This window comes from Melanostigma gelatinosum, assembly GCF_949748355.1.
Source record: "Melanostigma gelatinosum genome assembly, chromosome: 6".
In the NCBI taxonomy this organism is placed as follows: domain Eukaryota; kingdom Metazoa; phylum Chordata; class Actinopteri; order Perciformes; family Zoarcidae; genus Melanostigma; species Melanostigma gelatinosum.
Genome location: NC_136639.1, coordinates 7254486 through 7268255, shown reverse-complemented (window position 1 = coordinate 7268255; position 13770 = coordinate 7254486). Strand labels below are relative to the sequence as shown.

The window sequence follows — 13770 nt, the reverse complement described above, 5'->3', positions numbered from 1 at the left end:
CGTCTTTAGAAACTCATTTAAAAAAAAAATAGACATGGCTTCACCAGCCGACTATTCCCTTTTCTCTATAAAAACTCAGACAGCAATATTTACAACTTTGAGTACATATCATAAAGTAGATTATCTCAGTCTGTAGATCAGCGTTGGCTCCCTGCCACCAAATCTGCTGTGGGATTTCTCCCACGATAGCACGCGTCAGAAAAAGAGGATTGTCGCAGGAGACGTCTCCCAGTGCAGGTTTATGGGCTGTTGGACGAGGAACTGAGACTGCACTATGTACAGGCAATGGGGCCGACGTTCAGCCTGAGTGACGTGTGTTTGTGTTCATGTATGTGTGCTTGCACTCAGGGGTGGATCAAGACTTTCCCATAGGTTCTCTTCAACCTCCAGTCAGGAGCAGCGTGGACCTGGATTCACACCGATGACTGATCCCACACCTGCAAGGCAACAACAGGGACACAATGTTCAACTTTCAGTTCTGACGCTTTCAAATGATGAGATCGACGTACTGTGTGAATATCTACAAATGTCTCGAGGGGACTATTGTCACAGTATAACATATAAAAATATTTATTTGTTTAAAAAGTCATATGAGATGTCAAGAAAACTGTGAAATAGTATTTGGGGAAAAGTCATAGTATAGCATATCTAACAAAGTTTTTAAAAACATCAGTATAGAATGTCAAAAAAGTCATAGTATAGCATTTAAAAAGTATAGTATAAAAGTAAAAATTCATAGTAGAGCCAAAAAGTAATGAAATAGTTTGTCGAAAAAAAGGTCATGAAAAGTCATGGTACATAAAGTAGCCTATGTCGACATAATTCATGAATTCATCATCGTATAGCTTATCTGAAAAAGGCATAGTACAGTATGTAGAAAAAAATCATAGTATGGCAAAAGAAAAATAGTTAAAAATTCACAGTACAGAATGGTTAAATGAGTCACAGTACAGTATGTTGATTAAAGTCATGAAAAAAGTCGGAGTATAGTATGTCAAAGTAGAGTATAGTATGTCAAATAAGTCATAAACCAGTCATAGTACAGCATGAAAAAAAGAAAAATGTTGAAGAAAAAGTCATAGTATAGTTGGTATATCAAAGAAATTCATAAAAAAGACTGTCGAAAAAAGTAATGAAAAATAGTCGTAAATCAGTTATAGTATAGCATGAAACGGTCATAGTTTACTATCTCATATACAAGTCAGTCAAAGTTTGCCATAACCACACATACAAGTGCATGCAAATGTGTAGTAATGGAACCTTTGTGTGTTGCGTGTTGCAGGACATTGGTATTTGCTGCAGTTGATAGTTGAGAGAGACATGAAGCAAGGGATGAAAGAGGGACATGACCGCACCAAGGATATTCAGTTATATGCTCTCCAGCTCAGTTACCTTGTTAACAGGGGCGAGCTGTGTTCGGACAGACCCAGCATGAAGTCGGCTGCTGTCTCCGAACCTCCCAGGTGACCTCTCCCTGCGACTGTCGAGCACTCTGCCCGGCGACTTTTCCCTGTCCAGCGGTCGGGCGGGAGACTTGTCCCGTCTGAACTCGGTGCGGCCCTCCCGGTACCGATGTGGAGTGCTGGGCTCCCGATGCAGGCCGTCATGGCTGCCAGGGCCCGAGGTCAAACGCTTGGTGATGTGCTCAGTGTAGGTGGGTGGGCCACGCTTACTGGGACTGCTGTGGAAACAAAGCAAAGAGCAGCGTCTCGCAACAGTGTTTGACAATGTTATTGGGGAAAACCAGCTGTCGGTATGAAACAAGAAGATTTGATATTTTTACAGCAGATGGCACTGTTGGCCTATCCAATAAAAACAATGGGGTTTTCTACCTGTGAAGTGTTGTGAGGCAACATGTTTTTTGTTTGTGTTTTGTTTGTGTTTAAGTGTTTTTAATCCACCCACACACATAAATAGTGTCTCTCTCTTTGGTTGTGTTTATTTGTTGCTCAAACGAAGGAAGGGAGCTGACCCTCTGCTGGAGCCGGTCCTCTGCAGCTCTCCAGTTTCTCTGATCAGACTTCCCTTACAGCAGATGACCCGCAGTTTGTTCTGGTAGGAGGAGGCCAGGTAAATGGCCCCGGAGGAGATGGCTGGGCCAAGGTAGCGTGGGTTGGGGATGTCCAGGTGAGCCAACACTGTAGGACTGGAAGTATCGACAGTGATGTGAGAAATACAGCTCGCACCCAAAAGCTTAACTTTGTCAAATTTAGTCCGAGGAAGCCGAGTCCGTCTCACCCCAGAGAAGCATGTCCCTGAACCTCAATGACGTCCAATGAGTTGAAGTAGGTGAGAAACAGGTAGGGCTCTCTGTAGGCTGCACCAGGGGAAACAAATATAACAATGTGATGCCATATTGCTGATTTCTGATTGATCAAAAAGCAGTAGAAGTTAAAAAGTGTATTTACCAAAGGACAGAGGCAGACGACTCCACTTAATGTCCTCTGTGCGGCTTCTTCGTCCGTACGTGTCCACAAACACTCCAAACTCTGTCGCATACATAAAGCTTACTATACACTCCTCTGTGTGCCGCGTGATGTGTCACAACTCAAGACAGTACAGTGGCCATTAAAAGATACACAAAAGATAAGGGCCACCCTCCTTTACAAAGTAAGATTTTATGACTTGCATTTTTAGTGTAGGTAAGAAACTAGTGGTTAAAGTGTGTGGAGTAGTTGTGCATTCAAACACACCGTGAAAACACAGCAGGTATTCCTCCTTCTGCATGCTGCTGGCCACCTGCATAATGGCGATGGGGAAACTGTGGGACGAGGCTGCAAACACTGCTGAGGCGAGAGACACGTCGTTCTTGTCCAGGAACTCTGCGGTGGATCAAAACACTACGTTGAGATGATACATCTTGTGAGGCTTATTGACATATTAAGTCAAACGATTCTTAAATTGTATCCTGTGATTGTCTGGTACCTTATTATATTACATTATTGTCTTGTATATGTTTTTCAAGCAGGTAAATCACAAAAAAGAGCAAACTTTTGCACACCAGTAGGTCAACAGGTAAATAGGAGAAACTTGCATTCAGAGATATTTAGTGACAAAATATCTCTGAATGCAAGTGAAGCAAACAGTTTGAGGGTGTTTTTTGTTTTATATAAGCAGATAAATCATAAAGTAAAGCAATCGCTTCCACATAATCTGATCACGGTCTGTGTCACGCTCCTGCAAGAAATAGCAGAAAACTTTGGGATTTTTTTTAGCTGAAGGTTTTCCCATGTTTTGCTGTTATGTTTATGTTGTGATATTCTACTCGTGTCGTCCTCACCATCGAGCACAAACTGCTTCATCTCAATCTCGTAGAACTTGTTGGTGCCGATGAGGATGCTGTAGCTGGTCAGATGGATGCAGCTGCAGGGCTCCAGAGTTTCAATCTCCTGTGAGATGAAGCATGGAGACATGAGTGACCGACAACACTTTGGGCTATTTAGAAACCTGTATCATGACACTAGGTCTCCACTATTTAGTACTTTGTATTCTCTATTTATTAACATAGGAATAAATGAATGTGATCCTCACACGTTTTAACGAAGAAGAACATGCAAGTGATCTGCCGCTCTTCTGATTGGGAGCGTATCTATGTTCCAAGGGTCCCATGTTCCCCATTTAATATTCTGTGAACACATATTAACACTCCTCCTTATGTTGGGTATGATCTATGAAACTACCCAGAATGTTTTATTGCTGCATGCCATACTATTAAAAAACGCTGTTCTCTGTTGATGAGATTTTACCCTATTTGTTATGACATTTTCAACAGCAGGTAAATGTGGCAGTTTTATGTTGTGAGGGACTCATTTTCCCAGGGCCCAATATTCAACTCTACGCTATGTTACTTTGTACGAGGTCCCACAACAGCCATTGTCATATTAAGCCAATACAGACCTTGGAAAAATGTCTTTCAGGTTCTAATTATGTGCTGTATGGAGCTGGGGAACATAGGACCCTGGGAACATAGGACCACGGGAACATAGGACCCTGGGAACATAGGACCATGGGAACATAGGACCCTGGGAACATAGGACCATGGGAACATAGGACCATGGGAACATAGGACCCTGGGAACATCAGACCCTGGGAACATAGGACCCTGGGAACATAGGACCATGGGAACATAGGACCCTGGGAACATAGGACCATGGGAACATAGGACCCTGGGAACATAGGACCCTGGGAGAGCACATATGCAGAACTGGGGAACATCTTTTTCAGGTTCCAGTTATGTGCTGTATAGCTGGGGAACATAGGACCCTTGGAACATAGGACCCTTGGAACATAGGACCCTGGGAACATAGGACCCTGGGAACATAGGACCCTGGGAACATAAGACCCTGGGAACATAGGAACCTTGGAACATAGGACCCTGGGAACATAGGAACCTTGGAACATAGGACCCTGGGAACATAGGACCCTGGGAACATAGGACCCTGGGAACATAAGACCCTGGGAACATAGGAACCTTGGAACATAGGACCCTGGGAACATAGGAACCTTGGAACATAGGACCCTGGGAACATAGGACCCTGGGAGAGACTAAATGTAGAACTGGGGAACATACAGTAGGTAGCTGGGAATGACCCATTCTGTTTTGGAGTAAAAGTTCACCTTTTTTTTCTCATTCTCAAAACTCAGGTATCAACATTATTTTCTAGTTCTTCTTAACCTGATTACATCCTTTGTATTGTGTTGGTTGCTGTTTCAGTATTGTGTTTTCTGCCACTGTATGTGATGTGAACAAATGGAACTAACGGGTCATACTCACCTTACGAATGCAGTACTTGTTGAGATTGTCGTTGTAGCGCAGAATGGTTATCTTGTTGGGCATAGCAGCACATATACAAGGTCCGTTGTCTATCTGTAAACAGAACGCAGATCTCAGTTTCTAAAGTCGCATTTTTCCACCAACAAAAAAAGAAAGCGCTTTAAAGTCAGGAAGCTTGATCTCAAGTCTCAAAGAGGAGATGAAGACCTACTCTCCCTGCAGCAAACAGATGGCAGCCCTTCACCGTCTCGAAGATGTAGGGAGCCAGTTCAGACTGGCTGGGCAGGTGGGACTGGGCCAGAGACTGCTTCACTCTCTTAATCTCCACCAGACACAACGCCCTCTCGTCCCCTGCAGCGCACACAGACAGCCGTTACACTGTAGCTCATGCTCCAGCAGGACAAGAACAATTCCCACATCAGTCACCATGCTGTCCTGTGTGACAAGATGAATCACGTCTACAAGTTCCACCGGAATTATTCCACGGCAGTGTTGATTCTCAAAGTTTTTAATGATGAATAATAATTGTAGAGCCCTCAATTATGCCAGTTACTTTAAATGGCAGGGGATATTGGCTTTTTGATTCATGAACAACACTCACTCCCTGAATTTAATGAATTAAAAGTCTCGACTCAGATCCTGCTGCTCAGTAGACAGTTATCATCTATTGACAATAACAAAGCTGGACATCTCACCGACAATCATCAGCAGTTTCTCCTGCTCTTTGATGATGTGGATCTGAAAGACTGATCCCAGGCCAGGGATGTGAGTTAGAGAGTTCTTGATAACATTCAGGGCATACAGACCCTCTTCAGAGCCCACCATAACTATCTGCAGCACAGCAAGAAAACATCATTAACACAAGCATCATTATTTCGGTGAACATGGTGCAATTTCAGACAGGAGCCACATGTGGCAAACCTTGGCAGTGAGCCTCGAGCATCTGCTCTGTGCTCCACGCCCCTTCATAAATTAAGATCATTCCACGTTTGAAAATAACTGCTGCTGTGGATCAAATGTGTTTTCTAAATGATCAACATGACAAAATGTCTAAAATCAGCAGATTTGTTATTTAGGAAATACACAAAAAACATGTTTACTGTATGTGCACACTAAACTCCAGTACATGTGTTTCAATGAAATGTCATCTATGCCTGTACCTGATCTGTGAGGGGGAGGGTGCAGTTGATGTCCAGCCTATCATCTCCCTCCAGCTTCAGGAGAGAGTTTCCGAGCAGCTTCTGTAAGAGCAGAGAGGGGTGAGGGGTCAGCAGGGTCACAACCTCAACGCAACAGAGGGGGCCGGACGGTGAGCAGGTTAACCGTGTCAGAGGTGGGACCAAGTCACAAGTCAGTCTCCGGGTTTAAGTCCCAGTGAAGTTATTGCATTGTTAAGTCTTGAACCGCCTTTAAATTATTGTCACTTCACGATGTCAGCGAATTTCCTGTTTTGAAATGAACCTCATTAGTGAAAAGGGGTTGTTTGGGGTCTAACATACTTCTGCTGGAGATGATTAATCCAGCTGGGTTGGAGGCACAACGAGTACAATTTGTGGTTGCCATTTGTAAACACAACATTCAAAGTCGGCCCCTCCTTCCCGGCTCAATGAGGGTCGGGGTGCTCGCCAGCGGGTGAAAGCCAACCCCAGATGCACTCTCCTTTTGGAACAAGCTTTGTCTGCTTGGTGTTTGGCCTTGCTATATTTGCAATTTTTCCGCGCTTTGTTTGCCATTTTCATAGCTTCCTCTGGGATGTGTGCGTACCATCTGGCACCTGGTCGCTACGTTTTCATGGAGGTTGACGCCCAGAAACGTCCCAAACAGCAATATCAAAATGAGGCAACTCACTCTAACCTGACTGGCTAAGCTCAATTCATATTGTGTATATAATAGCAGCATGGGAAATGAATCAAGTCACATGTTAAAAGTTGACGATAAATATTCGTTTCAAGTCATTCTGATACATGCCAAAGTCAACTCCAAATACTCCAAACTCAAGTCAAGTTAATTGAAAGTCGAAATTTATATTTCCCAGTTCGTCACTTGTGTGTCACAGATGAGTCGGTCCCGTGTCTTGAGTCCCAGTCTCTAAAGAGGGCGCAGAGGGGCAGCAGGGTAAAAACACAGACGAGTACACCAGCAGGTAAAACCCGGTCTGATCCCTGGTCCTCTGGCAAGGACGGCTGAAGAGGATCAACCCAAAGATGATCAAACATCTTGGTGAGAAGTTGTGTACTGTGGTTATCAAACAAAACACCGAAGACTTGTTTCAGCTACATCGAAACGATTACATGAACGCAGAGTTTGCACAGGACATGACAGTGCAGCAGAGAATAGTGAGAGTGAGGAGTGGTCACAGCAGGTGAGGTGAGAGCAGGGGGGGGGGGGTGACCAACCAACACAATGACAGGCACATGCACGACTGCGTGCCTCGTGAAGGATCTGCAGGTGTGCGTGTCAGTCAGTCGTATGTCTATATCTTTGTAACTTTTTACCTGCACCAGAGGAGACAGAACCATTTGTCTTTTGGACACAGCAGCCTATGTTTGCAATGAAACCCAATGGAATGGGTAGAATAGAGCAAATCAACAAAACATGCCCATATACCGGACATACAATGGGGCATGATGAAAACGCAACAAACAGTGAGAAAGACAAAGAGAGAGAGGAGGGAAAGAAAAGAGGAGAGAAGAAGGTGACAATTAACGACACATATAAGTGAACTGGGGGTCTTTTAGTTGAAACTCTAAACCTAAAGCCTATGTCTATAAATTCATTTTGAATTCATGAATAGCCCCCACACAGATAAACAGTGAGATTACGACCACAGCCAGAGACAAGACAGCTGTCTGTGACTGTGATCATAATGGTTGATGATTAGCATCGGCAGGACATCAAGGACACAGAGAACCAACTGCCCGGTCGCCCCTCGCCTGCTCCAGAGATACTCACTGCGTCGGCCTCGGCCTTCTCCCGTGAGGCTCGGCCCCCGGCCACCACTGACTCCATGACAGCCACCCAGCGCTGTTTATCTGGGAAACTGGGAGCCATGAAGTACATTAACTGTCCAGGCCAGCAGGGGGTGTGACAACGGGACTCCAGCTTCAGGACGTAGGAAACATCTGACACATAGGTAAGGTATGCCTTCAGAATTTACACTCGTACATATTTTCATGGTTTCTAGTCAATTAGTAACACTCTGGAAAGCTGTAAAAGCCAGACTTGGGAAAGAATAACTTCAGAATACATTTCTAAAAAAGTATCGAATATCACAAAGTTTTGTACAAACAATACAATAACTTGAAACAAAACTGCTGAGGAGAATTCTGAAAGATGAAGGGGAGGAAATAGGATAAAGAGATGTTTTTTTAGCTTGTAAATCAGTGTTGGGAGGATGATTCCAACATACAGAGAACAGCAGACTTTGCATATTGTACCTGACTTGGCGGTGTTGGGCAGTTCCGATGCCCCCACTGCTCCATGAACAACCACCTCTCCGTCAGACAAACACAGGTCAAACTCTTCCAGTGGCTTCACTGAATCTGGATAATACACACAGAAACATTTATTTTGAACTGATCCGCTCTGGTAGATCTGTGGAATGCTGCTGTGTGTTGTTGTGTTGCACAGGTAAAAGAAAGAAACCTTCTCTGGGCTCGGTCTCGTAGATGGACACTTTTGTCCCATCCAGGACCATGTATGTTCTCTCCCAGCCCTGGCCTCGCTTCCCATTCCTGCAAACACAATAAGCAACTGCATCAGTGCAGAGCATAGATCATCAAATGGATCCAGCTGTTTTTGGCGGAAACGAAACAAATGCCTTTGTTTAAACTGGTTTTAGTACCAGATGGGTGGACTTTGCCAGACAGAACATAACTAAGAGTGCCTGAGAGAACTTGATCAGTAAGGGATGACACAGCACAAAAGAGAATTACTGTGTATCGCACAAATGACAGATTTACAACATGACGTGCATGTACCGAAATAGTAAAAGTGAATGGCACAGATCAGTGGGAGAAAAGCTTAAACAATGACATTATTGTGCCCAAAGCGAACCTGGGCTGTTTCATCCAGCCCTCCAGGTGCATGTGTCCGCTGGCCTCTTTCAGCTGCTGGCCGGGGGAGCTGCCTTTGTCCCGACACAGACCCTCAGACAGATGCAGGGAGCAGTCGCTGGACATGCCACACGTGGCTGAGAGGCAGGGGGAGCATTTTGGGTGGCATAGTGTGTGACATTCTGAGGAGAGAAACAACAACAGTGTTATAGAGAGCAATCTCCAACATATGAACAGTGAGAATGTAGTATTTAGTAGCGGGAACTACCAGAGGCGGTTTTGAGTGCTTTGCTAGATGGTTCTGTTTCTGTCTGTGGACAGATTCTGTCACCGCGTTAGCGTCACAACAGAGCAAAGTGAAGTCATGAAACCTTCCAGGTGTGTAGTTGAGATCAAAATGAAGGTCGTGTTTATTTATGAAGATTATCTTGATGAACAAATTGTATAAGTATCAGAAACTTGGTGTGATCCTACTGCAAATACAGCCATTTCAAGACAATTACAAAATCAGCCTACTATCACCTGAAGAATATATCAAGGATTAGAGGACTTATGTCTCAACAGGATTTGGAAAAACTTGTCCACGCATTTATCTTCAGCAGACTGGACTACTGTAATGGTGTGTTTACAGGTCTCTGTAAAAAGTCCGTCAGAAAGCTGCAGCTGATTCAGAACGCTGCAGCTCGAGTCCTCACTAAGACCAGGAGGGTGGATCACATCACTCCAGTTCTGAGGTCTTTGCACTGGCTTCCTGTCCAACAAAGAATTGACTTTAAAATCCTACTGTTGGTTTACAAAGCACTGAATGGTTTGGGGCCAAAATACATCTCTGATCTGCTGCTACCTTACGAACCATCCCGACCCCTCAGGTCGTCTGGGACCGGTCTACTTTCTGTTCCCAGAGTCAGAACTAAACGTGGAGAAGCAGCGTTCAGTTTTTCTGCTCCACATATCTGGAACAAAGTCCCAGAAAACTGCAGGTCTGCTGAGACCCTCAGCTCATTTAAATCAGTATTGAAGACCTTTCTGTTTGCTGCTGCCTTTAATTGAACCACATTCAATGAATATATTAATCAATTTCCTGCATTTCTGCATTTTACTACTGCATTTTATTTCTTACACTGTTCTTAATTGCTGTTGAATTTCCTTTTATTTTGCCTTATGTTTTGATGCTTTTAATGGTTTTAAAAGGACTGCACAATATGTCGCCATTTCCTCCGGGACCGAGTTCGTGCAAGGCGTACACTATAAAACGCAGATCGGCAGAGATCTTTTCCAGACGTGGTTTGTGTGCGAGTAATTGCAGAATTGCGGCAGTGTATGGTTGATTGCGTGCAGCGCAATGTCTCAGAAATTATTGTTTCAATGTATGTTTTAAATCTCCTTTACTTTTGCCTTAATGCTTTTAATGGTTTCATGTGAAGCACTTTGAATTACCTTGTTGTTGAAATGTGCTGTACAAATAAACTTGCCTTGCCTTGCAAATGGTCTCTAGTTTGAATTTGTCATCAGTTCCTTTATGGATACAACTGACATCTTGTTTTAATTGGCTTTTTTTCTTCAAGTTTTGAAAAATGAAAGACTCAAATCCTGGTCTTAGACACAAAAATCCAATGTTATTAAAAGGTTAGACAGAACAATGGGAATGAGCGGCACCAGCCGTAGTTACTATCCCCATAGTTACACACATCAAACCGTCACAGTAGAAAATACATAAAAACAAGAATTTGGCAGGCTAAAGTTTCTAAAAGTTTTTTTTTTACATAAAATCTGAAACTCACCGAGACAGGTAGCAGCCTGGCGACCAAAGTGCACAGTATCCAGGCACACCGTACACTTGGCAGCTCTCATGTTGAGTCCCACTGTGAAGCGGTGAGGGGTGTTGTGGTGCACCACCCTCTCTCGCTCCCTGTCTCTGTCTCTCTGACTGTCCTTCAGACGACGGCTAAACTCTGAATACAGTCAGGGGAACACAGTGAGGGCAGGCAGCTGTGTGTCAGGTACATCAACATCACTTGAAAACCTCAGTGCACCATGCCACACCCGCTATGAAATCAGTCCAACAAAAGAAGGCTTCCAAAAGAACTTGAAGCTGTTCAGCAAAAAAATGCATAAGCAAGTACAGTCTGGAGACAAAGATGGTTGAAAAGGAATATTGGTTTGATCAATCCCTTGTGCTTGTGCCCTCTCACTGTTGCATTTTAAAAGGCATTATCCAGTCAGTATAATTATCTAAGATCCATGTTTTGCATTGAAAAATAAAGCAAACAACTCAGACGAGAATTTATTTCTCATTTTATTTCTTTATTCTATTGCCCAGGCTTAACTTGTTGTACGACTTGTTGTAACTTTGAAACTTTTAAATACGTTGACTGAATAATCCTTTCGTTTTTTTTTCACAGTGTGGGTGCAAACAGCGTTTTGTGCATTGCAGAGTTCATCATATGGTACATCTCTGTTTGTGTATGACGTGAAGTTCAGGTGGGATTGCAGTGAGTTAAAGAGCAGAGCAGAGTTCTGCAAATCAGATCGGCTAAAACAAAATGCTTCAGATTTCTAAAGCTGTGCACTCTCTCAGCTTCACTTGACCAGCATGGTGGGATCTCACATTTTTATAAAAGTGCAGAGCTTTTAAAATCTGGCCTTTCAAGGATGTGGATGAGGCAAAAGGAGAAGAGAGATAAGAGACCAAACTGAGGAAACCATAAGTTTGGACAACTTACTTTCAAAAGTGACCCTCCTTCTCTCTGAAAGGTGTGTGGAAGAAAAAGGATAGTAAGAGTTTCATAAATGATCCTTTCGCGAGTGACATTATATGTGTGTGTATCTATGCGTGTGCAGGTGAGGGCCAGTACATGTCAAGTATGACGCTATAAACCTGCATGTGTGTGTTCGAGAGAAAAGGCTGCTCGGTAAACACCGTCCCTTCACTCACCCTCAGGTGTTGCGGTCGCCTTCCTGCGTTCCGAGTTGGAGGGTGCCAGGTTGGTCGGACCCTGCTGGTGCTCAGGAGACTTCACCATGGCAGACATAACCATCTGCTGCCGTGCTGAGGCCGGGTTTGCAGAGTTACCATGATCCTTATACTGGAGTCCTGGGGTTGGAATAATTGATTCATTGAGCTTATATCATTTTTTTTTTTTTTTTAAATCTATGTGTATGATATGTTGTTTTATCATGCTGAATAAACTTTCTTTAATTTCTGTTTTTCAAAGAAGATACTGTCAGAAGCCATCTCACCTTCCTCTCTCAGAGATCGCAGCTCCGCTCTCATTTTCTGCAGGGCCTCCTCCAGGTCAGAGCTACGGGAGCGCTCTTTGTCCAGAGCTATTTTAATGTCGCTGTAATGCAGAGGCACCGGCTGGATGGAGGGCACAGGGGAGACCTGGCCTTGACTTTGACCCTGAGCCTGAGCCTGAGCAGCCATGGCGGCCAACAGGTCCTCTCGACGACGTCCAAACAGACCCTGAGACACAGGAACCACAGTTGTGTAAAACCGTTACTTCGCTCCTTACTTTCCCATTGGTTCTGACGCTAATTCAGTTTCTATTTGGTGATCATCTACAACTCTTTCTAAATGTGCACAGAGGCTGCTAGAAGTCGTAAATGACAGTTTATGAATAAATTGACTAAAACATGGATGTCCTAGATCTAAGGAATTATCAAACTTGTCATATTAATTAAAAGCCCCAAATTTAGATTTGTTTTGAACACGTAAAAATAATTATCAATCACCTAATCTGTCGTCACTTTGTCTGTTTGCTATCTCAGATATCCCAACTTGCAATCAGTCTACTTCATTGTCTAATCATCCTGACTTTTTGATTTAATAATACTTTAGGGGTTTTCAAAAACATCCAGACTTCTGTAGGAAGACAGACAAATGATACTCAATCCAATTAGATACATCATTGTATCTGACCTTCTTCTTCTTGGAGCCCCCATGAGCCTGGGCCTGGAGGAAGTCTATGAGCTTGGTCTGCTGGGTGATGGTCCCCTCCATTTTCACCTTCTCATGGGAGTACACAGCCTGCAGGTGGAGCTAAATGAACATCACTACTGCCATGAATTTCTCCTCAAGTACTTCACTTCACACAGAGAGGGTGACAGGGGAACGGGGGACGGATTTGTTTATGTGTCTTCAACAGTGAGGGAGAAACAAGACAAATGACAGAAAGTCCAGCAGGTCGACATGCACCTCATAGACTCATATGTGTTTTTAGTGAGTATATGTGTACGTGTGTGTACGTGTGTGTGTGTTTAGCAGCACCTGGATGTTCTCCAGCTGGTATTCCAGGTCAGTCCTTTCAGTCTTCAGCAGGTCAGTCTGGTCCAGAGCGTCCTGCAGCCCCTGGGTCAGACGGAAGATGTGGGTCTTCTGAGCGTCCATCTGCTGCTGCAGTTTCTCTTGCTGTGGACGTCAACCAGCTGTTGCATCACAAGCTGGACGAGGCAACTTTGCCTCTTGCGCTTCCTACTACTAATTTGTACGTAATACATAAAAGAAAACAACAGCGCTCGTGGCATAAAGACATTATGTACCTCCTCCAGCAGACTCTGTTTCAGATCCCTCTCACTCTCCAGCTTTTGCTGCAAACCGAGGGCGTTCATCTCCAGCATGGCATGCTTCTTCTCCAGATCATTGAACTGACAACAGAACGTTTGCTGTAACTTGTTGAAGAAAAATACGGTAAATTAAAATACTTATTTAATATGGTAATGCTTACAGTGTCGACAAGGCCCTCAGCTTTAAGTTTCTGGTCTTTGAGGGCCTGTTGTAGGGCCAGGATCTCAGCTTTGTGCTCCTTAACTGCCTTCTCCGCAGCTTGGCGAGACTCAGAGTTGCGCTGCTCTGAACGAAGCCTGGAGCACACACAGCAAAGCATTGTTGACAGTGTTTTCATATGCTTCCGTGTACCCAGTTCTCATCATACACCATGC

At 44.0% G+C, this 13770-nt stretch overlaps 1 protein-coding gene across 1 annotated transcript in view; it reads right to left on the bottom strand.

Moving 5' to 3' along the window:
* Nucleotides 1-8: 8 nt before the first annotated feature.
* Nucleotides 9-13770, bottom strand: part of citb (citron rho-interacting serine/threonine kinase b) — a gene marked incomplete at its 5' end in the record, with an annotated part of 32790 nt that continues 19028 nt past the window's right edge. Inside the window, 24 exons of the mRNA XM_079270743.1 lie at nucleotides 9-437; nucleotides 1393-1681; nucleotides 1973-2146; nucleotides 2239-2317; nucleotides 2409-2489; nucleotides 2694-2822; nucleotides 3281-3389; nucleotides 4775-4867; nucleotides 4986-5125; nucleotides 5470-5605; nucleotides 5935-6015; nucleotides 7270-7314; nucleotides 7727-7896; nucleotides 8212-8316; nucleotides 8420-8508; nucleotides 8831-9011; nucleotides 10611-10781; nucleotides 11553-11576; nucleotides 11765-11923; nucleotides 12070-12295; nucleotides 12752-12871; nucleotides 13100-13240; nucleotides 13372-13476; nucleotides 13557-13692. Coding sequence (XP_079126869.1) covers nucleotides 414-437; nucleotides 1393-1681; nucleotides 1973-2146; nucleotides 2239-2317; nucleotides 2409-2489; nucleotides 2694-2822; nucleotides 3281-3389; nucleotides 4775-4867; nucleotides 4986-5125; nucleotides 5470-5605; nucleotides 5935-6015; nucleotides 7270-7314; nucleotides 7727-7896; nucleotides 8212-8316; nucleotides 8420-8508; nucleotides 8831-9011; nucleotides 10611-10781; nucleotides 11553-11576; nucleotides 11765-11923; nucleotides 12070-12295; nucleotides 12752-12871; nucleotides 13100-13240; nucleotides 13372-13476; nucleotides 13557-13692 — 3007 coding nt within the window. The 3' untranslated portion in view covers nucleotides 9-413. The remainder of the gene's footprint in view (nucleotides 438-1392; nucleotides 1682-1972; nucleotides 2147-2238; nucleotides 2318-2408; nucleotides 2490-2693; nucleotides 2823-3280; nucleotides 3390-4774; nucleotides 4868-4985; nucleotides 5126-5469; nucleotides 5606-5934; nucleotides 6016-7269; nucleotides 7315-7726; nucleotides 7897-8211; nucleotides 8317-8419; nucleotides 8509-8830; nucleotides 9012-10610; nucleotides 10782-11552; nucleotides 11577-11764; nucleotides 11924-12069; nucleotides 12296-12751; nucleotides 12872-13099; nucleotides 13241-13371; nucleotides 13477-13556; nucleotides 13693-13770) is intronic.